Source organism: Mesoplodon densirostris, chromosome 15 (genome assembly GCF_025265405.1).
Source record: "Mesoplodon densirostris isolate mMesDen1 chromosome 15, mMesDen1 primary haplotype, whole genome shotgun sequence".
Classification (NCBI taxonomy): Eukaryota; Metazoa; Chordata; class Mammalia; order Artiodactyla; family Ziphiidae; genus Mesoplodon; species Mesoplodon densirostris.
The window spans coordinates 61,838,542-61,863,321 of record NC_082675.1 but is presented as its reverse complement, the minus strand read 5'-3'; the positions used below and the strand labels follow the sequence as shown (position 1 = coordinate 61,863,321).

General features: G+C 43.5%; 1 protein-coding gene across 2 annotated transcripts in view; it reads right to left on the bottom strand.

The window, feature by feature from the left end:
- SETBP1 (SET binding protein 1) overlaps positions 1-24,780 on the bottom strand; it is a 378,710-nt gene that overhangs the window by 180,291 nt on the left and 173,639 nt on the right. For both annotated transcript variants that reach the window (XM_060118586.1, XM_060118588.1), the window contains exon 3: positions 10,363-10,416. In XM_060118586.1, the coding sequence (XP_059974569.1) occupies positions 10,363-10,416 (54 nt within the window). The remainder of the gene's footprint in view (positions 1-10,362; positions 10,417-24,780) is intronic.

The following is a 24,780-nucleotide window of genomic DNA, read 5'->3' as shown; positions in this document are numbered from 1 at the left end:
TCATTCTCACAGGGCCGGGCTGTCTACCATTGCTCACTTTGATTGGCAAGTGTCATAAATAAACTAGTGAAAACATCAGGCAAGATCTAGATTTTTTGTTTGTTTTTTATGTTTTCTTCTTCATTGGTAATCCCAAATTCTAGTTATACTGTCTTGGGAAGCTGCAATTTGTGTTCTGAAGTCTGCTTTAGTGGTCCAGATTCAATTTCAGTATGTAACTTACAAGAATAATAAGAACTAGAACACATACGGAGTGTGTGCTCTACGGAGTGCCAAGCAGATACCAGATACTGTCTTTTGGGCCTATCTATTCAGTCCTCCTCAAAATCCCATGGAACAGGTATCCTTCTTTCACTAAAACAGTATCTGAGCCACATACACATTAAATACTAAATGGGGGCCACACAGCTAATAGAAGGCAGACCTGTGATTTCAACTACTAAATGATAAAGTAATGGGAAATGTTCTCTATGCTAGTTACTGGATACAGAAGGGTGAGAGAGATTCATGTTGTATTCCTAAATAAGCAACAATTTTTACTATTTATAGTAATAAAGATTACAACAACATCACGTAAAGTTTTTCTGTCTCATGAATCATTGGCTTGGGACACATGTTGGCAACATGGTTCTGTCAGAGGCTGTGATACACATTTTTAAGAAGCGAGTGATGCAGAAAGAAGATCATGTGCAGAACTGGAGAAGGGGGAGGGGACGGTCATTATGAGGGACATATCAGAATGCTGTGGTGGAGGCTGTCTGCAGACTTGATGCAGGCTCCAAACACAAGTAGACAGATGGCTGGAAGATGCTGCTTGAGGTCTGCAAGCTGTTCCACTACGAGGGGCCCCTCTCCTGCGGGGGTCTCCTGATGCCTCTCAATCGACCCCTTTGGTCTGGTACAAGATGGTCAGAAAGGGGTTGGGTAGACAGGTAGGAGGCCAATGAAATGTGAGGCAGACAGTAGGGTTGGAAAGAACTTAAAAAGTGAGTGTGCTTATTTGTTGGAGAGGTGGGCCTTTCTCTTCATTAGGCAGGTTTAGAACTATCCTGCTAAAGGGATTTTGAAGAAAATACCTCCTTTCAAGTCCTAAAGGTGGTCTGTGAATTTGTATTTTCTGCATGTGAGTCATTCCTAGCCCTAAAAATGTATAGAACAAAGTGATGCATCACATTAAAATTTAGACAGGGAAATCTGTAACTCAATCCACTAATAAACACAGATACTTGATATATATCACAAAACATCAATGACCCCAAGCCTCAAGTGAGCAGAATTACAGGATAATTTTTAAGAAGCTCAAATTGAAGCCACTTTACCAGAAGGATGGAAGAGAAAAACAAGAATAGAAAACTAGAAACATGAAGTCAGTGGAAGAAGTCAAAGTGTAATTAAACATTTTGAGTCTCAAGGGATCATAGAGATCATGTAACTCTACAACCTTGCTGCTAAGCATTTTGGTTTGTTTTTGTTTTTGTCTCAGGTGAAAACTGTCTTTGAAAGAGAAGAGAATGACATTCAAAGTTAATCATCACTGGTTGGCCTCACTTTGTTTATACTTCTATTCTGAAAAATTGAGTTTAAATCAGATTTTGAGGCTAAATCATATTTGAATATGCTGGCAGGGATAACTTACATTGATTCCTTTGATAAAGGAGAAAAATCTTTCTGCATATGAGGAAGCCCTTCTCCCAACACCCACCTGCCAACCAGCAATTTTCCTGCGGTGAATTTCTGCACATTAGGTCTGTTTTAATTTGGACTCACCTGCATGCGGCCCTCAGGTGGTCAGAACATCTTGGGAGAAACAAAATATTCATTAAAGTCTAAAGAGATTTAGAACTTACTAAGACTTCAGAATATTCCACTGAAATGCCAGACAGTCTGGAAACACCTGGAGAACTTCTCTCTTCAGGACTAAATGCCAATACCGGTTTTTAAAAAAAAAAATCTGCTATAAACACTGTCAAGGCAGGCAGTGCAAAAAAGATATACCTGTAGTACAAAGAGGCTGATCTCATGTAACAAAAGTAATAATGTCAGTTTGGGTTTTAGTGCAAAGTATATGTATGCATGTGAACAAATGTTTTTGTTTAAAGTACTCTACTATTGTCACAGATGTCCATGTTAGGTAAGCAAAACAAAGTAGGTTGCCTTAAGAATTATGGGGAAAGATCCATGTTTTATGTAGGTATCCCACAAGTAGCCAGAAAAACACCTTTATGGGTGGAGCCATTTTTTTGAGGGGGAACCTTATTCACAATACAAATATAGTCATATGAGCTCATAGAAGAAGGCAAAAAAAAAAAAAACAAGAGTCGAGATCCTACCCTTTTGATAAAACCAGGAAACTGCATCTGCAATTTTTGGGGAATGACGACATGTTTTTCTTTTTCCCAACCCATATTTCTGTATAGTTACTTTGGTAAAATACTACAAAGATAAATTAGTAGGAAAATGATCACATGCTCGGATATCATGGAAATATCAAGTTCCCATAAAAGTTTCTGAACACTCTGTTTTTAGATGCATCTCATTGTGGACCAGTAACACACACTTGACAGGCCAGCACTAGTCTGCAGTCCATGCTCCGAATCATACTGAATCAAAGAGCAAAGATGCATGGCAAGAGGCAGAGGGCAAGCCTGAAGAAAGGCCTTGAGAAAAAGGTGTGAGTTTACTAAGCAGGACCCTAAGCAAGGAGGACGCGTGGGATCAACCTTGCTCCTTAAGTCAGGGGATGTGGTGCACCAGCCAACCATACACATTCTCTCTTGGGGCAGTGTTGGAAAGCTGGGCCTTTTTGTATGTGTCTTAGAGTCCAGAATGTCTAGGTAGCAAGCAGAGGAGGTCATAAAACCAACACCATCACTAGCTAGGTTAAAATACTGGACAAATCTCAACTGTTGAGTGGAAATAGCAGGCGGTGGGCACAGGTGTAGGCTTTATAGAATCCCTGCTTAGCCATACATCCTCTGCCTGGATCCCGTTTTCTTCCTCAGTGAAATGGGAAGCGTAAGCTGTCTGATAGAAGGTTGCTGTGGGTTTAGTCACCAGGGGCAAGTGAAGCACATGGCACGTTCCCGACACAGGGTAGAAGCCATTTGAATGTGGGGTCTGTTATTTTCTCTCCTCTTCAAGACTACCTCTGTGCCTCAGTCTTTATCTAGAAAATGAGGAGGCTGATTTAGATTCTGGGGAGCTTCTGAAAACACCTGGAGCTTCTGGACTCCACGCAGACTAATTCAATGGGGTTGGGCCTGGGCTCCTGTAGTTTTCATAAGCTCCCTTGATAATCCCAACTGCAGTCAAGGTTGAGAACCACTACTCTAGGTGTTCTGTCTTGTTCTTTCAATTCTGAAATGAAAGGAGTAAGTAAGCACTGATAGTGGGACTTCCTTATACACTGTTTTGCTTTTAGGGTGGTTCTTCCCAAAATGGCAAAGTAGATACTATATGGCGAGTTCAAAACAAGCCAACCTGTTTTCTCACTGTTGTGTGTCTTAGATGGGAGACTACACCACCTACCTCTGCCTCAACTGGGTTTCCTCTGTAGAAGGGACAACAACTACCACACCTCTCCATTTGGGAACTGGGGAAGGAAGGGGATGAGAACAACAGAAATGCTTTGCCAGGATGGAAGGATTCAAAATGCTCCACAAAAATTCCCTCTCTTACTCTGAGATAGATGAATTGCTTTTCCTTGAACAGGCTGAGATCAAGAAAACTCAATATAATACACAAAAGTGAAGATGAGGCTGCTTGCCCTGGTCTTATCAGTGGTCGGTTTGGGTTTGAATTATCTTAACAATGGTGATAAACTTTAACTCAAGGTGTCATAGCATAAGAGGTAAAGAACACAGGTGTTGGAGCCAGACTGCCTGGGTTCAAATCCTAATTCTGCCACTTAACGGGCTTTGTGACCTTAACTTCTCTGTGATTACTTTTAAAATGAAAATAATATTATTACTGATTTCACAGAGGTTTGTAAGGATTAAATGATGAATAAATGTAAAGTTCAAAGAACACTTTCCGGCATTCAGTTCACTTTTAGTAAGTCTTTGGCATATGTACACTCAATCAAAGGCCGTGTGGACATGTAGTAACACCAACTCCTGCTGAGTCCAACAGGGGCTGGGTGCTCTGGAAAATCCCGAGCTTCCTTTTCCATCTTTACGACTGTTGACTCTGAGCCTGTAGGCAGCGGGTGTGCATGGGAGCAGAGTCAGACGATGGGGATTCTGTTCTGAAGGACACTATCCACCCTGCAAGAACAAGCAACCTGGGAACTCAGGGATTTCATGCCTGCATTAAAAATTTCTGGGTTAGGACGCGTGGAGCCCAGGATATTTTGCAGATGGTTTAATCCCCTGATGGTCTATGAGTAGAACTGATTGTGGGGCCTGAGGAAAATGGAGTAAGGGTTCTTTCAGGGATGACCAAGTCCCCCTCCTTTGAACACTGGGTGATAATCACACTTAATCCTGGAATGAACACAGTACCTTCTCAACCTGTACTTCCTTTATGTTTATGGTCCCCTTATTTCTCCAATCAGCCTAGCAGCTACCAGGTCCACTGATTCTGCCCCTGTACTTTATCTGGCATTCATCCCCTCAGGAACATGTCCACATTGACCCCAGCCCAGTTTCATTCCCTACTACGTCTCACATGGACCAATGGCACAGGCTTATTACTGGATCCCCTCTTCTTTTCATCACACCTACTAACTATGGTATAACCTTCTTGCATCACAGTTGCGACTCTTCCCCATCCTCAAACCTTTAATGGCTACACTGTCCTCAGATGGATGTTACAATCTAAAATCTGGATCCTTATTCAAACATATCAACTGTAAAATGCCATGTTAAGATAATCAGAGAAATCTGAACATGGACTGGGCATTAGAAAATATTATGGAATTATTGTTATTTTTATAGGTGTGATAATGGCATTGTGATTGTATTTTTTAAGCCCTTATTTGTTAGAAAAGCTTACTGAATTATTTATGAGTGAAATAACATGATGACTGGGATTTTTAAAAAATAGTCTCCCCAAATTTAAAATTAAAAACTATATATGTATCTGGGAGTATAGATGAAGTTAGATTGGCAAATGGTAATGATTACTGAAGCTGGCCCAGTGGTATGCGGGGAACCGATCACACCAACTCTGGAAAGCTGGCTGTCAAAGACTTTGCAAACAGGTTGTTAAACCATTGGCAGCTTAAAGTTGTTCACCATGGGGATATTTACACCACAGGAATCAGCAAATGCTCCAAATCAAGGCTTTTGTAACAATATATTAAAGTTGACTAATAAATAATAAAAGTTGGATAATATATAGAGGTTTATTAAACTACCATGTCTACTTTTGTATAAGTTTGAAAACTTCAATAATAGTTCATTAAAAAAAAAAAAAGCTCAACTATTTTTCTGGACTTTGGAGACCTCCTGCAACTTGGTCCCAACCTAATTTGCAGCTATATCTTCACCACACTCCCTCTGAACCAGAGTAATTAGAGCATTCCAAGTCTCCAGACCATACCCAAGCATCTCCACCCTTGGTTTGGTCTTCATCCAGGCTTCCCCTGCCCTGGAGTAAGTTCACCGCCTCACTTCCTTCTCACCTATCCTGGCACATGTACAATGAATGACCTCTCTCCCTATAAGACTTCCCTGCTTGTTCTATACAGATATAATTTCTCCTTCTTCTCAATTCTTAAATAATTTAACTTGTACTTTTCTATCAAAAGAAAAAGTTGAATTCACTGTGTGTGGCAGGCATCATGCTAGGTTGCTTTCACAATATTGTCTCACAACAATTTGAGCCTCACAACAATCTGTGGGATAAGCTGCACAGTTTTTTGCTTGATAAGGAAAATGAGGATTAAAGCCACTAGGTAACTTCCCCAGGTTCACAAAGCTAATAGTAGTGTCAGAACATTCCAGAATTGTCAGAATTCTAGGGAAGAGTCTGTGCAGCAGGGAGCCCCACATAAAGGTCTCCATGGGCGTCTTTGAATGAAATGGCAGCTCAGTGACTGAAAGCCCTGTTTTCTCCACACTGAAAAATGTTTTTCTGTGTTCTGAGTGACTCTTCTTACCCTTCACTGCAAATGTCCCCTTGGCCATAATAGCAACGGACATTTTAGAAATTCCTTTAAAATGGTGACCCTTTATAGAACAGCTATTACACTTGCCTCCCAAAATCCTGTCATGAGGCATACTTGAAGTAAAACTCAATTTTTCCTGAAAGAAGTATCCTCTCTCCTCTGAGACAGTGAGGCATTTATGAAGCAGGTGAGGACCAAGTCCTTTTGTGGGTGCTCTCCTCTGTGGGGGATGGGTCTTCTCAGGGTTGCTTTCCTAGCACTGCAGCTGGACAGGTGAAACTTGCATCTGAGATTGGGCCCCACACTACGGTTATTTCTTCCCAGCATCCCCAACATGGGCCCTTGTAAGCAGATGCTTACATACCCATGGGCACACATGGACACTTTACTACAAAATTTAAGCAACCTTCACATGCCTGTAGGAACTGAGAGATAAAGAGGAACTAAATGCCAAGAAGCCGTGGATGCTATTTGTATCTTAGATGAGAGCAGAGAATCTAGCACTTGCCTTGGATTCCTCCTGGAGAGCTCAGCCTGCAAAAGGAATGGAATGTCTAGCAAGAGGGGCGTGGTAAATAAATGATGGTACTAGCAAGTGGACAAAAATAGCCAGTTGCTAGAAGATTTTCCAGTGACATGAAAAGCATGCAAACAAACAAAAAAGAAGGTTAAAAAAGCATATAAAATATGATTATCAATTTTTTTAAAAATCCCATAGATGTGTATGTCTATGTACAATAACTATTGTAAGACTATACCCCAAAATGTCATTATAAATATTTCTGGGGTGCAAAGAGATTTTTTTTCTTATTTTTTAATATTTTCCAAATTTCTTCTTTTTAGTTAATTTTTATAGTTAACATCCATCACCACACAGAATTACAAATTTTTTTCTTGTGATGAGAACTTTCAAGACCTACTCTTTTAATAACTTTCAAATATACAGTACACTACTATTAACTATAGTCACCATGCTGTACATTACACCCCCAGGACTTATTTATTTTATAACTAGAAGTTTGTACATTTTGACCACCTTCACACATTCCAAAATCTCTAGTGAACACTTATAGCTCTTAAACTGAGGGGGAAAAAAATAAGAGTAAAAATAAAATGAAGAAGAAATCATACGATTGTGGGGCTTCTACTAAGGGAATGAGATGCCTCTTTTTATTCCTTTTGGGGATGGAGAGAGATGGTCTGGGAAAGGGAGATGAGGGTCCTCATTTCTAATCATCCTAAGGCGAGAAAAGAGGGGACTCAAGTGTGTTCATTCCTTTAAAGGCAGGAAGAGCAACGCGTTGGAAAATGAATGATGTGTTTGCGGGGTAGGGGGAACCAAATGGAAGAGAAGAGTGTGGGTGACTTAGGTGTGAATTTCAGGAGCATTTTCATTTGTGCTTTTTAAACCTGCTGAGACTAGTAGCCTCCAGTCAGACAGTTCTCCCCGTGTGGCTCAGAGGCCAAGCTCGCTGGCCTGGGAGAACTCCCACCGCTAATGTACCGGCAGTAGAATCTCAGCATTGGGCTCTACCTTCAAAGTAATGTGTTTATTTCCAGGAATGAACATGGTGTCTTTAGAAACCAATAATCACAGGGAGAAAGGCTGACAGTCACTTCCTTACCCTCCTCTTCTCTATCTGGATGCAGAAAGGAAAAGAGAGACAAGGAGAGGCCAGCCTCATACAATCACCCCTCTCCACACTTTCTAAGTGGAGGGGCAGCAAAGATTAGGGAGGAAATCATGATATTTTTCTTAAGAGGCTGCAGCAGGACGGGCTTCAAGGGAACAAAAAAAAAAAGACAAAAACTTTTCTACGCAAGTGGTGAATGTGGACTGTGTGAAAGCTGACAGGCCCACTGACAGTGAGCCCAGGGAGGGGCCCTCAGCAAGTTCCCTCCTGAAAGTCACTGACAGTGCCTGGAAGGGAACACGACCATGAATGATTGTGGACATCAGGATGCCTGGGGCTCAGTTTCACCTGAAACCCAAAGAGAGAAGGGAAAATGACAACAGAAGCCAACGATGCGGTGCAGCGGGGCCAGAAGGAGGTAGCCCCAAGCACGTGGGCAGTGCTCTGTGTCTCTTTGGAAAAGCACCCGAGAGGGTGGTGTTGACTAGGTGTTGACACATCCGGGCCTTTTTGATTCAGGAACAACACTGCAGAACTGACTTTTTGATCTGGGTACTACACTCTAGCCACAAGGTTCCAGGGCTTCCTGGCCTCGGGAACACACATACTGAGGAGTGAAAAATATGCATTTATATTCCAGCCTTGGGGGGATGACACACAAACGGAATAATGTGGAAAGGTCAGACGGAAGCAGGGGAGTGAGCCATCTGTACCAACCACTTGCGGGGTTATCTGTGGGGAGGGCAGGGAAGCTGCCTTTCTAGGATCATGGCCTCAAATGTTGTGGACAGACCCCCAATATACCTAACTTAATAGTTTATTTTATATCTAGTATCTTTAGAAATGTGGCTCAACAAACATGGAGAGAAGATGATCAAGTCAGAAACAATGTCAAAACCACACACACACACACACACACACACACATGCACACCCTTTCCATAAAATCAGTCTCCACTGTGTAACCTTTTCAAGCCACAAAACAACATCACACAGAGTCTTTTTTCCCTTTGTTTTTATAAATTTCCAGATAAAAATAAATATTTAGCTGAGATAAATATTTATCCCACTGTGCTGTGAGAACATGTGTGAAGGTGGGTGGGATATGGGTAAATGCTGATTTTCTTTTGTTTTATATTCCCTGAGCTCACCTGAAAGTTTGTGTGAATTATATGAGTAAGTACTTGAATAAATTGTCATTTTTCAGTATTGTCAAAAGGTTCCTTACTATCTATTTTTAAAACCTCATTGCATCCTGACAGAAGGATCAACAAGCTGTGATCAAAACATCCCAGGGCTTCCCTGGTGGCGCAGTGGTTGAGAGTCCGCCTGCTGATGCAGGGGACACGGGTTCGTGCCCCGGTCTGGGAAGATCCCACATGCCACGGAGCGGCTGGGCCCGTGAGCCCTGGCCGCTGAGCCTATGTGTCCAGAGCCTGTGCTCCGCAATGGGAGAGGCCACAACAGTGAGAGGCCCGCGTACCGCTAAAAAAAAAAAAAAAAAAAAAAACCCCAAACTGTATGTGGATTTATCTTTGACTCTCACCAACGGGGCCCTTTATTTTGTTCATTCTCTCCCTCAAGCCTCTTGCTTCACTCCCATTCTGGTTCTTAGCTCTCTGAGTGGTCTGGGGCCTATTCTCCCCAGGACTTGGGGTCTCAGCACCACACATGGGAGAACTGTAGTGAGGGTACAGTGAGTTCTTGGATGTAAAACATATTTAAAGAAGAAAATATCCCCAAGTATATGGAATTATTGTTATTAGAAATTACCTGCTCTGCCCTTGGGAGTCCCTGCAGAGGTGCAGCAGGTGGGGCCTTGGGCAGCACTGAGTTGGGGAGTGACAGGAAGTTTCCTATTGAAAGGGGGACAGAGGAAGGGATGGAGCATCTCAGCTCTTGCTCTTGGATTTACCTATCTTTGCATACACACTCTATCTACACTAGGATCCATGGGGAACACAAGGACGTTGTGTGTCTGTCGTGCATTTGTTGTGTGTGTGTTGGTGGTTATGCATTTGTGTGGAGACAGTAACTCCCTTCCAAAGACAGGGAAGGTGACTTTCCATCTTCACCACTGCCAGGGAGGTCCCCAGAGAGCCCTTTCTTGTGCCTCTTGTGGTTTGTTCATAGTGACCTCCAAAAAAGCATTCTGGCCAGAGATAATAATGGCTCGTTTCCTAACCAAGATCAGCAAAACTCAACCATCTGCCTCTGCAGAAGTCTGAGATTAACCTGGCTGCCAGACCATGGCTACAAGGCATTTGCTCACAAAGATTCCACAAATGTGGGTATCCTGTCCCAATGAGGAGAAATGCAGGAGAGAACCTCACCCTCTACCTCCTTGGTTTAAAGCTTTCCTGAGCTGAATCACCCACCACCATGCTTTCCAAGCAGCTTGGTCTACATTCTTGCGTACTATAAAATATTAAAGACGCAGAAAGAGGTTGTTTTGCTCATGATGAGATGGGAGGAGCCAGAGGGAGAGGACAAACTACCAAGTCATTGTCAAGGTTGGTTCCTTAAGTCAGAGAAGCTGGAAATCCAAGGTGGAGGGTTTGTGCCCTGGTGCCAACTTTGTTTGCTCACAATTCATAAAAAGATCAGTGGAACTTACCTGTGGCTGAAATCCTTTGAGGTCGCTGGCTGCAAGGTCACTGGCTGTGAGGAGCTAGAAAAGAACAAAGGAGTCTTCCTTAGTGATACTTCTCACAGTTTGCATACAGTGTCCCCAGAACAACTGATCGGCAATGGACTCACCAGAGCCCAGATCTGGAGCTAAAGCAGCAGAATCACAAAAGGCAAATGCGGTGCTTCTGGGATAGGAGCCTGGACTGAATGGCCTTCTCACCTTGTGTCTACTCATATCTCTGCTGCCCTCTCCTACCTTCTTTCTAGGTGCCACTAATTCTTCAGTCTTAAGTTAGGGATCATGAACTATGGATGGACTCCATCAAGTCCACAGACTCCCTGAGGTTGTAAGTACAAATTATGTGTGAGTCCATACACTTCCTTAGGGAGAAGGTCCCTGACTTCTTTCCTACTATCAAATTATTCTGTGATACGACAAGTAAAAGAGACAGTTAAAGGCCCATCTCCTCTGGGAGGACTGTTGCTTCTTCTTCTTCCTCTTCTTTTTTTAAACTCAGACCAGTGAAAATGACCCTTTCCTCTCTGCAGCTGCACATGACTCAGTTTCCCTTTATCGTACATTGCCTTTGATTTTATATGTTATTGAGGTATTCATAGCTTATGCCTCCCACTATTATGCACAATGTGAGATGAGGAGAGTCAGGTTATGTATTTTCTGTATCTCTGTGTTTAATCAATATTAAAGGGTCAAGTTAAAGTTTTAATATTTTTGCATGCTCTCCAGAAAGCACTCAATGGAATCATAAATTAATAAAATAATCATGTTCTTTATTGTTGCTCAAAAATGCTGGGAAAGTGGGATAAAGAGAAAAAAAGGCAGATGCTTATTTTGATTCAAGGTGTGTGACTGCTAGCTTTGTTAGGCCTGGAGAGCGTTTGTGAAAACTAGGAAAGAGTTCATATTTGCTGTAACAATATTTTGTTTGGTTCAAGAAAGAGAGGAAGTCACGCTGGGCTGTAGTGCCTCCAGCCCTCAGAAAAGCTCACCTGGGCTCCCTAGCTTCTCTCAATGACTTTGCCAAAAATGACACACAAGGTGTGTAAACTCTGGGATGGAGCAGGAAGGAGGTAGAGAATGTACCTCTCTCCCCACACCCAGGCCTGTAGGCAGGATTCCCCAAGTGGCATTTGCCTGGAAAGGTGACACCATCCTGAGAGAGAGCCAGCTCAGCCCCTGACTGCAGACACAGCCAAGCAACAAGCCATGAGGGTACCTGACGAGAAGCTGGGGGCTGAACATAATTATACAGCATCTCTGCCTTCAGGAACATACAATTTGGTCCAAGGGTAAGACGCGCACGTGTCAGTGTAAGCAGAGTGTAGTAGGGTGTTAGTGTCAAATTGTGCACAACATAAGGCAAGACAGGTCAGGGTAGGGTTGCTGAAATAAGACGGAGTTTGAACTGAGCCTTGAAAATGGACAGGAGGCATGGCGGGGAGCCACTTCAGGTCGGCAGTGGGGAGAAGACATGGAAAAGGGGTTTACCAACCCCAGCACAGCTCCCTTTGGGTCTGTTCTCTGCCAGCTGTGGCATGCACTAAGGAAGGAGGGAGGGAATCATGATACATCGAGGATCGCCTGGGTGCCCAGCACAGTGGTTGCTGCTTTATAGAATTTTTATTTTTTAATCTTCAGAACTCCCTCATGAAATAGAAAGTATCTCCCCTTTATGGATGGGAAAATTGAGACTTATGGAGGTTAAAAAACCTTTTTTAGGTCACACAGGTAGAACACATATTTGGGATTTAAATCCAACAGTATATTATCCCAAAGCTTGTCCTCTTTCTTCTTTAACGTGATGCCTCTGGTGGAGGCACACTGGAGATAATTTGTTGAGGAGACGTGACACAGGAAAAAAGATGAGTGACAGACTGTTAGTCAAATGAGTCACAGGCAGGAACATAAAATGTGTGTCCCTATGAATGACCCTTAACTAACCGTTCCTTTCAGACACAATTTTATTTAATTGGTAACAACAATCTACTTTTCAGGACTTGTCAATATGGCTTAGGGCCTCTGATTCAAGCACTGGTTGGGATGGAGCTGGGGAGGAGGGACAGACAGGCTAGGGTGATGTATGGGCATGGGAGTGACCTCTGCAAGAACAGGGCCACAGACATGTGTTAGCATACAGGACTCAGGTCTCCAACTCTCCAGGCCCTGGAAGTCCAGCTGGCAGGGACTCTTAGCTACTGCGTTTTCACGAGGTTTACCAGGCAGACAGCAGAAGTAAGACCCAAATATCTAGTTCTTCCCAGTTCTGAGATGCTGCAACAGAAAATAAATCACAAGGGTGTTCATGGCATCTTAGCATATGCACTCTTCCCTCACGTTAGTGGTTTGGGACTGAGAAATGACCATATCCACTTTGAATGGAAATAAAGATACAGGATTTTTGGTTATTATTCCTTATGTCCCCTGCTCCACAAAGTTAGGACCTATCCCACCCTCCCTGGAAAACTTACCTCTTACATCCTCTTTCCTTTCTCTTAAGCAGAAGAAAGATGCATGCAATTTAGTTCTTTTTTTGGGGGGGGCGTGCCTTGTGGCATGCGGGATCTTAGTTCCCCAACCAGGGATTGAACCCGTGCCCCCTGCAGTGGAAGCACGAAGTCCTAACCACTGGACCGCCAGGGAATTCCCGCAATTTAGGTCTTAATTATTTAAACTTCTCTTTTGCATATCTTTTGCATTTTCCTTTTTTTGCCTAACAAGCCCATGCCCAACAAGACCATGGTTTATATAAATCTTATATAACGTCTGCATTTCTCAAAGTGTGAAGAAGAGTCTGGACAATTAATCATTAAGTACCGATTGGTCAAATGACTTACAAGAAAAGTGGGGAATATTGTCAAACTAGAGGTGAGGACAAGAATGACTAAGTTACTGGGAAGTGTGAGAGACAGCTTATGACATGCTTCAAGTTGACAAGAGGAAATGACACCTAGAATGCTCAGCACCTAGAGCATTTCCTGCATGAAATAGCATTCAAATATCTGAATGAATTAATCAGCAGGGGAGGCTGAGGCATGGTGGAGAAGAGATGAGAATGTGCTTCCACAAATCACTGCCCTAAAAAGCACTGATCCAGACCCTGTCCAAACTGTCCCCACCACCCCCCGCCCCCCGACCAGACCCCTTCCTCATACTGTCCCACAGAAAAAGAGTTCATTGCTCGTGTGGGGGGGGATCCAGGACAGGGAGGCGAAGAGGGAGGAAATGCATTCCGCCGTGGCTCTGGGGACTGCAGTCAGGTTGCAGTTAATGAAAAGGATCCTGCCTTTTTCCAGGATGGCTAAATGTCTGCACTGCTCCCAGAAACAGGGTTGGGTGGGTGTGGGGGAGGAGGGCAGACAGAATTACATTTAAAAGGCAAAGGAAGGAGAAAATTCTTTCATCTCCCTGGTGGAGCTGGGCAGCATCCTTGGGCCCTGTCTCAAACCATTCTCATTCCTGACACGTCTCCCTGCTCTCTGGAACAGTCCACATTCAGAATATTATGATGATGACCCTGCTTTCCATTTTTGAGGAGCTGCAGTTTCTCTCTTGGCGCAAGTTCCATTTTTTTTCTTGGTCTCTCCAAGCCCAAAGGGCAGGCTGGGGAGCATGGAGACTGGGGGAAGATGAAGGAAGCTGTGGGGCCCTCGGGTGAGAGAAATACCTTCAGCTTCACAAGCAGAGGCATTCTGCTGGCATTCCTCTCACACCCAGCTTCCTGAACGGGATTCTCCCTTTGCTTCCCACACCACCGTAAGTCACCCCCAGCACAGCTGCAGCCAGCATCACCCTGGGACCTCCGTGGGCCTCAGACTGCCCCTCAAATAGCTTCCTTTTTGCCTGCTAAATTCTACAGCTTCCAGAGCTTCCTTCAAAAGAGGGGAGGAAGCGGCTCCATTTTCCTCTGTGTCCTCCAGCCCCAGGAGTATCACTTCCCCTCTTCTGGCCCCTCATCAAAAGGACATACTGCATCCGGGAAGGGAGTCCCTGACACAAAATGGGGAGTGTGGGGGGACTCACGCTGGACATCTGGCTGAAAGGATCCCAGCCTTGTAGACATGCAGCTGGACACACTGAAGCCCGGTTGTGCTAGGGATCCTCTAGGTTATTTGCTCTTCTCAAATATTCCCTCCCCATGGGCCAGAAAGGTAGATGACAACATATGAGCTAGATGGATGGGTGGATGGGTGGATGCGGCGGTAGGCAGGTACACAGATAAAGAAAACAGAGGAAAGACGGCTTTGGGGAAAACAAATGACCCTGTTTTAAGTTTCCCTTAAAGACACCATCCTTTCATTAAATACGTTTTTTACCTCACCTGTCCTCTTTTCAATCTGTGCTCCTTTCCCTTTTCTATTTTGTAGGAAATGGACTTTTTCCCCCTCTTTATTTTGTGAAGTGTCACTTGCTTCGTACTTTGGCTACAGGATAGAACATGAACCACATCCCACTCCAATCCCTCAAATGACAAAACAGTTGGGGACAGCCTGTGTGGAAGGCAGCCTCCCAGCAAGGGAGATAAACACCCAATTATGTGTGTGATTGGGGTTGTTAGAAACCAGCTAGAAACTGAGGTCCAGAAAGAGTAAGTGGCTTACCCAGTGAAAAAGCAGAAACAACAAAGCCAACCATATGCAGGCAACCCAAAGAAAGTTTTAGATGACCTAACACCTGGGGACTGGGAGATTCAAATCAGGAGGGGAGAGTGGCAGGGGTTAAGACAGAGAAAAGGAAAAAAAGTTAAGGAAGAAAGCTTGGTTTCTACCAAGCAACGGGCTCTGGAACCACCAACCATGAGTGAGCCTGCAACAGAGTTCCAGGCACACAGAAGGAAATGTGGAAACTGAATTAAGGGAGGTAAAATAGAACCAACAGGTTGCTATTCCTCACAGGATGACAACTGGATCACTGCTGTACAAAAGTTAGACTCAGAGGGAGAAAACTCATGTCTTGGCCCCGGGTCTGCCTCCACTCACTATGGGATCTGTTTTGGGGTCACTTCACCTATTCAGGTCTTGTTTTACCACCTATTAAATGAATTCTGTGTTCCCTCTGACCCCACAGTTCCAGTACCCCAGTGTGTCTCTCTTACCTCAGGGATAAAAGAGATGGAACAGACTCTATCTAGTCTCCTCTCTTTTTTTTTCCCACGAACTTTTCCCCACAAAACACTTCTAAGAGGTTGTCTACATTCTCTGGAGGAATTTCTAATCAGAAGGACAGATGGGAGGGCAATGAGATAGTCTTGTACTGTGTCTCTATTATTGGTGTGCAAATAGGAATTTAGAGAGTGGTCACTCAGGCTGCTACACGGGGTCACCATCCCAGGGAGGCTGAAGTCACATCCACATCCAAGCTAAAGGTAAACAACCTGACAATTTGGAAAGCATTAGTTCTAACTGCCAAAGCATTTAGGGTGGGTGATGCAGGGGCCAGGCAGCCAGCTTCCTCCCAGCCTAAGAAGTAAGTTACACACTCGAAGTGGCCATCCTAGCTGGGCTGAGTGTCCTTTTGCTAAATCCCCTCGCTCTCATGGAATTTTAAAGGTTAAACCTGAAACCACTGATACCTCCAGTCTTACTTTCAGGTTCTGTTCCAAAGAGCAACAGGGATGGCTAATAATAACTGAATATAACTCCAAGCAAGCCTGGTCTTGATTGCTTATATTTTTCTTGTATTATCTTTTAAATAATGGCATTCTAATATTTATAGGCGAGATTTGTAACAAATTCCCCTAGACATGTAGCCAAAAGACCTTATACATTTTTTTTAAAGATTCCATGTGTGATCTTGCAAGATCACACATATAACCTATGTTCTTAGAGTGGTATGTATATTTGGTTGTTGTCCAAGACACAGCTATTTCAACTTCTGGGTGAGAATGTATTTAATCCTTCTTGCAGATTAGAGCTATAAGTATCGAGCTTAATGAAAGAAGAGGCCTCTGAATGCCCTAATCTAGAACTCACTGAGACAAGAAGTCTTGTTTTATGTTATTTGAAGCTGGTGAACCTACAGAAGTTCACCCTGCACTTTTTGAACTTCCCAGTAAAATTCTTTGTAAATGTCTTCTGCAGACCAAGGAAACTGGATTTCATGGATGGAGGGCATCTTGTGTGGTGTTGGATGGGAAGTTTACAGAGGTAAATCTGGTATTAACTGGTGACATGAATGTTCATATCCTCATTTATTATGCATTTTGGTAAGAAATAGCTCAAGCGGGTTAAGTCGTTTCTGAGGTTACACCATTTGCAGGTGGTAGGGAGGCACAGGAGCCTGGTTTGGCGGATGCGTGTTCCCATTCACTACATCATAATACTCCATGAGCCCCACTATTTTTGGAATGTGTGTTAATAGAGGTTCTATCAGGTCCTATATGATGCCTCTGATGTTTCAAAATGAACCATGCATAGGAAACTTATAGAAGAGTGGTTTTCAAACTGTGCTCTAAGGAGCCCATCCCACTTTAGCCAGAACAGCACACCTCTTAGTGGCATTTTATATTGGATTTCCATTTAAGATCTATTTGATTTAAAACTTTATAAAAAATAAAATTGGAAGGCGCTTATCTTAAAAGAGAAGGCCCCTACATAGGTGAAGAAGCCACTACCAGTGCTAACAGAATATACCTGGGGGAAGAGAATTAACCAGCTCATCTCTTTTTTTTTTTTTTTTTTTTTTTTTTCTTTTTGCGGTATGTGGGCCTCTCACTGTTGTGGCCTCTCCCGTTGCGGAGCACAGGCTCTGGATGCGCAGGCCCAGCGGCCATGGCTCACGGGCCCAGCCGCTCCGCGGCATATGGGATCCTCCCAGACCGGGGCACGAACCCGTATCCCCTGCATTGGCAGGCGGACTCTTAACCACTTGCGCCACCAGGGAGGCCCTCTTTTTTTTTTTTTTTTTCCTTCTTTTTCTTTGTGGCACGCGGGCCTCTCACTGCTGTGGCCTCTCCCGTTGTGAAGCACAGGCTCCGGATGCGCAGGCTCAGTGGCTATGGGTCACAGGCCCAGCCGCTCCACAGCATGTGGGATCCTCCCGGACCGGGGCACGAACCCGTGTCCCCTACATCGGCAGGCAGACTCTCAACCACTGTGCCACCAGGGAAGCCCCCAGCTCATCTCTTTAAAGATGCTAAGACAGTCATCTCTTACTAGGACTGGAATGGATGCATGAGCAGACCTCATTTTTAAGAACACAGCCTTTAATACTTGCCATGATTTATTCACTGGGAAAATGCTTTCTCTTCTTTTCTTTCCATTTTCTGCAAGCAGTGATGTCAATTCTTTTCATCTGAAGTTCAGCAAGCTATACACTTAAGAAAGCATAGCTAACTTACCAGGAAAGAAAGGAGCTAGAGATGTGTTGCTTCTCAGGAGCACAATCTGGGCTGTAGTTCTTTCCTTCGAACAAAATGCAAAATTCACGTTCCATTGGACGCATCTGTGGGCTATTCCCAAAGTCAGTAAAAGGCCAGTAAAGGAGGTTCCCACACTGAACGTATGCCAAGAAAAGCTGGATACTGGGGAGAATCCATCCTCATCTCTGTCTTCACATCATGTACTGAATTTCTGCTTAGAACTGACCAGATGATCTGCTCGCTTGGCTCCAAGACTAGTATTGAAGCTTTATAATGCATCCCCTTGGCAAATCCAAGGAAATTGATTTACACCCCTGGGCTCACTCAGCAGCAGAGAATGGAAAAGTCAGAAGGTGCTTGCTTCAGAGAGTATCTGAGCACTGGAGTCAAAAGCTTGGCTGCTCAGCTCAGTGTAGCTAATTTGGCTGAGAATCTGGGCCCCTCGGGCCAAATCTAGAGCAATTAATCACAATTACAGGTGAATATCTAAAAGGGATAAAGTCAAGCTGGACCCAGTGATAGCTGGCCTTATAGCTGAAGGTAGCCACAGCTTTTATAAGCCTCGGGTAAAGTGGAAGGATCTCCTCGTTTGAAAGCCTATCTTGAACTCTTGGCAATTATAATATAAAAAAAATTGGTTTTTGATGCTTTAACTCTATTATTCCTCTTAATCTTCACATTATGAATGCAGGTTAGTATTATTTTCACCAGTTCACAGTTGAGCAAACTGAGGCTCAAATCGGTTAACTAATTTGTCCAGGGTTATAGGGGCAAAAAGTGGCAGAACTGGAATTTGAACATAGCTCCAAATCCTGACAAGTCCAGTCCTCTAAGGCATCCATGACCTCCTCAGGAATCCCTAAATGGAGTGGGGCTTTCTCCCTCCCTACTCTGTCAAGGAGTCATCCCTGGCACAGGGACATTGGAACCACTGACAGCCAGGCCCCAGATGACCCACCGTGCAGGTAGGATCCAGGCTTCCCACTTCCCATCAGCCCCACGCAGGCTCACAGTGTAGGCATCTAAGTAACATCTTGATCTTCTCCTCACATTTCTCTGAACTCAAGCTGACTTTTTTTCAAAGAAGCTTCGTTCCTGAACCCTGGCTGACCAAGGACTCACTAGAGTCTGCACTGTACGCTGTGCACTAATCATCACGTGGATATTCTCTCCCTAACCAAGTTCACCCCCTCTGCCTCCTTCCTGCTTTCCTTCCTTCCTTCCTCCTTTTCTTTTTTCTTCTAGCTAATAAGGGTGTGTCAAGTTCCAGGCACCATCACAGATGCTGGGAATCCCCGTAAACTACTAAATGCTTTCCAGGGATCAGCTCCTATTATTAATTCTTCTGGAGAACCTCATAAGGCAGTACTATGATTATACCCATTTTATAAATGAGAAAGCAGAAACTTAGCTACATTAAGTAGCTTATTCAAAGTCACAAGAGAGTAACTGACAGATCCAGAGAACATGCTCAATTCCATCTGAAACCAAAGCCTATGTTCATTCTTAACTCCTCCATACATGTGGCACTGCCAATAATCTAAATGCTGCCGTGGGTAACCTCATTCCACCTAGAAAAGACCTCTGCCTTTTAGAGACACACGCTAAGACACAATGAGGTGGGCATTTATAAAAAAGGGCAACCAATGATGGGAAGAGGATAGCTGCATCCCAAGGAAGGGTAATATCATTATGACCATATAAGTGGTCACTTTTAATAATATAGAAAAAGCCATCTCTGTTACTACAGGCAAGAAATGTGCTTTTATGTCATCTTCAAATCCAGCATAGCATGAGAACTAAAAGGAGCCCAAGTTGTTAAGGACAGTCTGGCACTTGACAGAATCAAGGAACTGGACAACAGGAGGTAAGATCTTTAGGGAAGACAGACAACCATATTCAACAAAAATAGAGAAGTGAAACCAGAGTTCTTCCTCTCATTTTCAAGAAACAACCTTCACAAAACTAAAATTTAAACGACGGTCTTTGTTTACCAAATACTTCTGCTTATGGTTTTCATTAGAAAGATTATTACGTATTTTTAAAGAAGTAAATTAGGTTATTTGCTTATTTATTTTAATGAACCAAGTGGGACTTGTTTGTTTATATGCTTTGCTATTGGTTGAAATGAAAATCTCTTTGAGCTTCTCTTGAAAACTGTTTGCACAATTAATGTGCAATCTCTTTCACAAATAGTCCTTCTCTTGCCTTGTACGACTGTACAATGTTACAGCCACTGTACGTGCTGTGTACTTACTTGGTTCTGCCATTCCCTAGGACGGGAGCTCTTTGAGGATCGAGACATCTGGCTATTTCCAGAATGATTCTTCACCATTAAAGATACTCTACAGAGTCTGCCACATCTTTCTAAAGTTGTTCCCCAGTATATTAAGCTTTAGATTCCTAGCATAACAACTTTGAAGGAGGCATGGTTCTCTGAAATACAGATATCCTTGTACTTTGTTAAAAATCTGTCCCTCTTGTATTTTATACAGGACTTCTGGAAGCAGCTGGTTCACCAGTAACTCTTCTTTGCTGGGGTGTGTATGTACCTGTTTCACATAGCCCTGCTGAGACTACAGTTTGCTAAAAATGTTTTTTTTTTTATGATTTTACTCTCAAGAACAAGAAGATCATCTCAAAGAGGTATCTGGAAAACAGAGGTTTTCTTTTCATCAAAATCCATCATATATGGATTATATCTCCCTGGATCTCTTCTCCTAATAAGATATCCTTTAACTGGTTCTCCCTGAAATCATGTGTGTGCCTGACTCACAGTCCACCCAATTTTGGACAAACTGCCCAGAATTTCCGGCTGGCTCAGCGGAGGGAAGCCTCTCTATATGCTACCCACTGAGACAGAGAGAAATGAGTGTAACACACAGATGCTACATCAGCAGGACAGGAAGTAGCTGCTAACTTAGTCTGAGACCCTTTTAATAATCATATGCCCAAGCCCTTTACTTATAGCACAAAGGGTCCACCACGCGGACTGATGATGTTCACTTTTGCAGCTACATCTGGCAATTCATTTGGTGACCTTGGGCAAGCCATGTCTCTGCCTGGCCCTTGGTATTCCCTGCCTCTGACATGAGAAACTCTGTAGGATCACCTCATGATATGACAGGCTGTGAATTCTGGAAAAGGCTATGGATGGCCCTGTCACTCACCCAAAGCATTATTAGGCTTCACATAAATTGTCTATTACTAGAGGTACTTGGGGGTGAGTTATCAAAGGAAAAATGGTAGAGTGGTAGAGTGTAAGGAGAGGCAGGGCCCTTGGCAGAACAGAGAAGCTGGTGAGGCCTAAGTGTATGTTTAAGAGAATCTATGCTCTCCATCTCTTACTGGTGTTTCAGAGAATAAGTGGCCTCTTGTTTCTCTCCACATCCCTTACTAAAACCTGGTTTTAGGAAAGTATCCACTATCAATCAGTAACACTATAATCAAACTGCAACTAGTCCCACTATAGCTATTTGCTGTGCTTCATTTCTAACTGGGCAAGAAAAATTGGAATCTCCAGGTCCTTTGATAAAAAAAAAAAAAAAAATCCCAGATCTAAGGAATTGTAGTTAAGAATAGAGGTGAGTGGCCTATAATTTGGAGGGCAGAGGATCCACTGCTACACGGTGAGTTATATGAAGCAAGCTTCACTCTGGGACAGAAGATGAAAAAGAGGGTAGGGAAGCCGTATCTAGCTGTGTCCAGCCACTTACCTTTGCCATATCGAAATGGAAGGCACCTGTCAACAGCAGTGGCCTAATCTCTCCATTCACCCTAAGGCTTTCCTTGACCTCATGGGATATTAACTATTAACAAGCATCCTAATTCCAACACACACAAGCTTATTTCCACATAATATTGAAAATAATTTGACAATAAGGCTGTCTTTTAATTATTTACCCTCTATTATCTGTTGAGTGCAATACAGCAGGCACTCTTCATAGTCACATCACACGGAATGTTGCCCTATTCCAAGGTGTAAAGTGGTTTTATTATAAAAAGAATGGTGAAGTATGAGACTGACAAAATACCTTTACTCTTAGATCTAAAAACATTTCAAATGATGATCTCACTTAATCATCTCAACAACAATGAAAGACATGAAGGGACAGAAACTATCCTGCTTGTTTGACAGATGGAGGAAATGAGGCAAAAAAATTGGTCAGTGACTTGCCTAGGGATGTATTTGGCTTTAGAAGTCTTAGTGTAGAAGGGATCCTAGGGGGTGATTATCCAGACCAGGCCCGCTCCAATTCAGGAATCCCCTTCTCCAACTTCTCTGACAGATGGACATCCAGCTTGAACACTTCTGAGGAAGTGCCACTCACTATTTTAGTCTTTAGCAAATTCTACCTTTATTCAGTTGAAATATGCCTCACTGAAACTCATCCCCCTAGTTCTGAGTAAAAGGAACTAACTGCTTTGCTTTTATTGTCAAGATCTTCCTGCTAAATAGATAATGTGAACCTCTTTTTACAGGTGAGGAAACTAACCAGCCCACTCCAGGCAACAAATCTCAAGTTAGAGCCAGACACCAAACCCCGAGGATTTCAGACGCATCCTCTCCCATACATTCTCCGGTCCTGCCCATGTGCCCACACTATAGTATGCTTAGCCCTCCTGCCACTGGCCATCCCTGATACATTTGATGACAGGTATCATATCCATATATCCCCAGGTGGCATATCCTAAGGGCTTTCAACTCTTCTTCCCTGGATATGGTTCCTGGTATCATCACCGCCTAACTTACAAATGTCTCCCTCAAAATGTGGCTCTCAGATCTGAGCACACTGTGCAAGTGGGAGGACTAACTGTTACTAACAAGTCTTGTCCTGACCTATCTTTAATAACTGACTCTCTGGGAGAAAAAAAAAAAGCCCTGATGCAAGGCATTTGCCAACTTCCACAGTGTAAATATTCTCACAACTTCAAGCCACCAACCTGAAGGTGCTGATTGCAGAGTTGGAAATAGATGTGCCCTGTTGCCTCTTGCCGCCATGAGCTGGCTCTAGCACACCACAGTGCCCACGAGACTATCTGCTGAAGACCACTGACAACTGGGCTGGAACTTAGATCAGGTGACTTGTATGAAATGGGACATCCCAACAAGCTCAGAAATTAACATGTTCTCTGTACAAATTTGTGTATGAAGTAAGCCAAGCTTTTGAATGGAGTAAATGTGAAGGACGCTGATATTCATGAAATAAGTTCCTTCAATAAATATATATTTTTCTAGGAACTGGGATATAAGAGTAAAAAAGTGCCTGCTTTCAATGAAAGATGATAAAGTAAAATGATAACAATAAAAATAATGATATAACCTGTGAATTGTAATAAAAGATAAGAAAAATAAAGCAGAAGAAAGGGGCAAAGTTGGGGATGTACTGCTTTAAATAAGCCAGTCAGGGAAGGCCTGTCCAACAAGCGACTATCTCAGTAGACAGAAGTATGGAAGTGAGAATAGAACAATCCAAACAGAGAGAACACAATGTGCAAAGTTACTGACGTGGACATGTGCTCAACGTGGTGGTGAAACAGCAAGGAGACTGGTGTCGCTGGGGCAGAGTGAGCAAGGGGATGGTGGCTGCAGGTGTGAGCCGAGCAAGGCCGTGCCACACAGAGCCATCAGGGATTAGTCCGGAGGTCTAGGGCATAGCACATCACACTAAAGGACATGGGAAGTCTTTGGAGAAGAGCACACAGGACGCGATTTGAGTTACACTGTTAAAGGTTCCCCGGCTGCTATGTAGGGAACAGCCCACAGTATTTGCTGATGGATTGGCTGTGGAGTGACAGGGAGAGACAGGAATGAAGAATGATGCCAAGGTTTTTGCCTAAGAAGCTGAGAGAATGGAGTTATCATTTCTAAAAATTTGGGAAGAGCAGGGTGGGTGGTGGTGTAGGCATGTTCCCAACCCATGAGCATCAGGTGTGGCTCAGAACTGAGAGCCTCGGTGCAGAACATATATGCACAGGGGCCGTGTGGGCTAATGCACAGCCTGCCCTGGTTAGAACTCAAGGTAGCTGAGGATGTCCTGGGCAAGGAGACTTGAAAGGTATGTGGGATTTACCCAGCATGTAAGCCATCATGAGAAATCTGCATTATTAGGGACTCAAGATGAACTTGAGGAAATCCCAGATAAATGTGGTGAATCTGCTTGCTATAGACTGAATGCTTGTTTGCCCCCAAAATTCGTATGTTAAATCCTGACCCCAACATGATGGTATTTGGAGGCAGGGCCTTTGGGAGGGGATTAGCCTTCCATGAGGGCTCGAGGATGCAGCCCTCATGAATGGAACTAGTGCTCTTATAAAGAGACCCCCAGGGAGCTCTCTAGCCCCTTCCTCCACGTGAGGACACAGTGAGAAGAACCAAGAAGCAGGTCCTCACCAGACAACAAGTCAGCTGGCACCATGATCTTGGACTTCTTAGCCTCTAGAACTGTAAGAAATAAATTTTTATTTATAAGACACCTAGTTTACAGTAGTTTGTTACAGAAGCTAAAAAGACTAAGACAGTGCTGAACCTGGCCCTGTTTCTTCTCCATCCTGGTTGAATGTGTTGGGTGTGAGTTTTTTTCGGACCTGTAGACCCATGCCCCTTCTCGTCTGCTGGGTCCACTCAGGTCTAAATTTCAACTCTGTCTTATTCAGCCAATGGGAATACCAAGTACCCTGCATTCTGAGGATACATCAATGAACAAATAAGATATAGTCCCTGCCCTCGTGAAACGCAAGAGTCTAATCAGGGAGACAGAATTATTTTGAATAATAGAAATAAATGTAATTTAGAGTTGCGATAAAGTAAAAAAAAAAAAGTATGGGAAAAAAGTATGGATATGACAGAGAGTTAACAGAGAGAGACCTGATTTAGAATTTGGGGCTGGTCAAGGAAGGCTTTCCTGAGGAAGCAACAATTCACCTGAGCCCTGAAGGATGAGCAGACATGGCCAAGCTGAGAGCTGTGGGAAAGGCACCTCAGAGACAGAGTATCATCTTCCAAAGGCCTCGAGCAGAAAAACGAT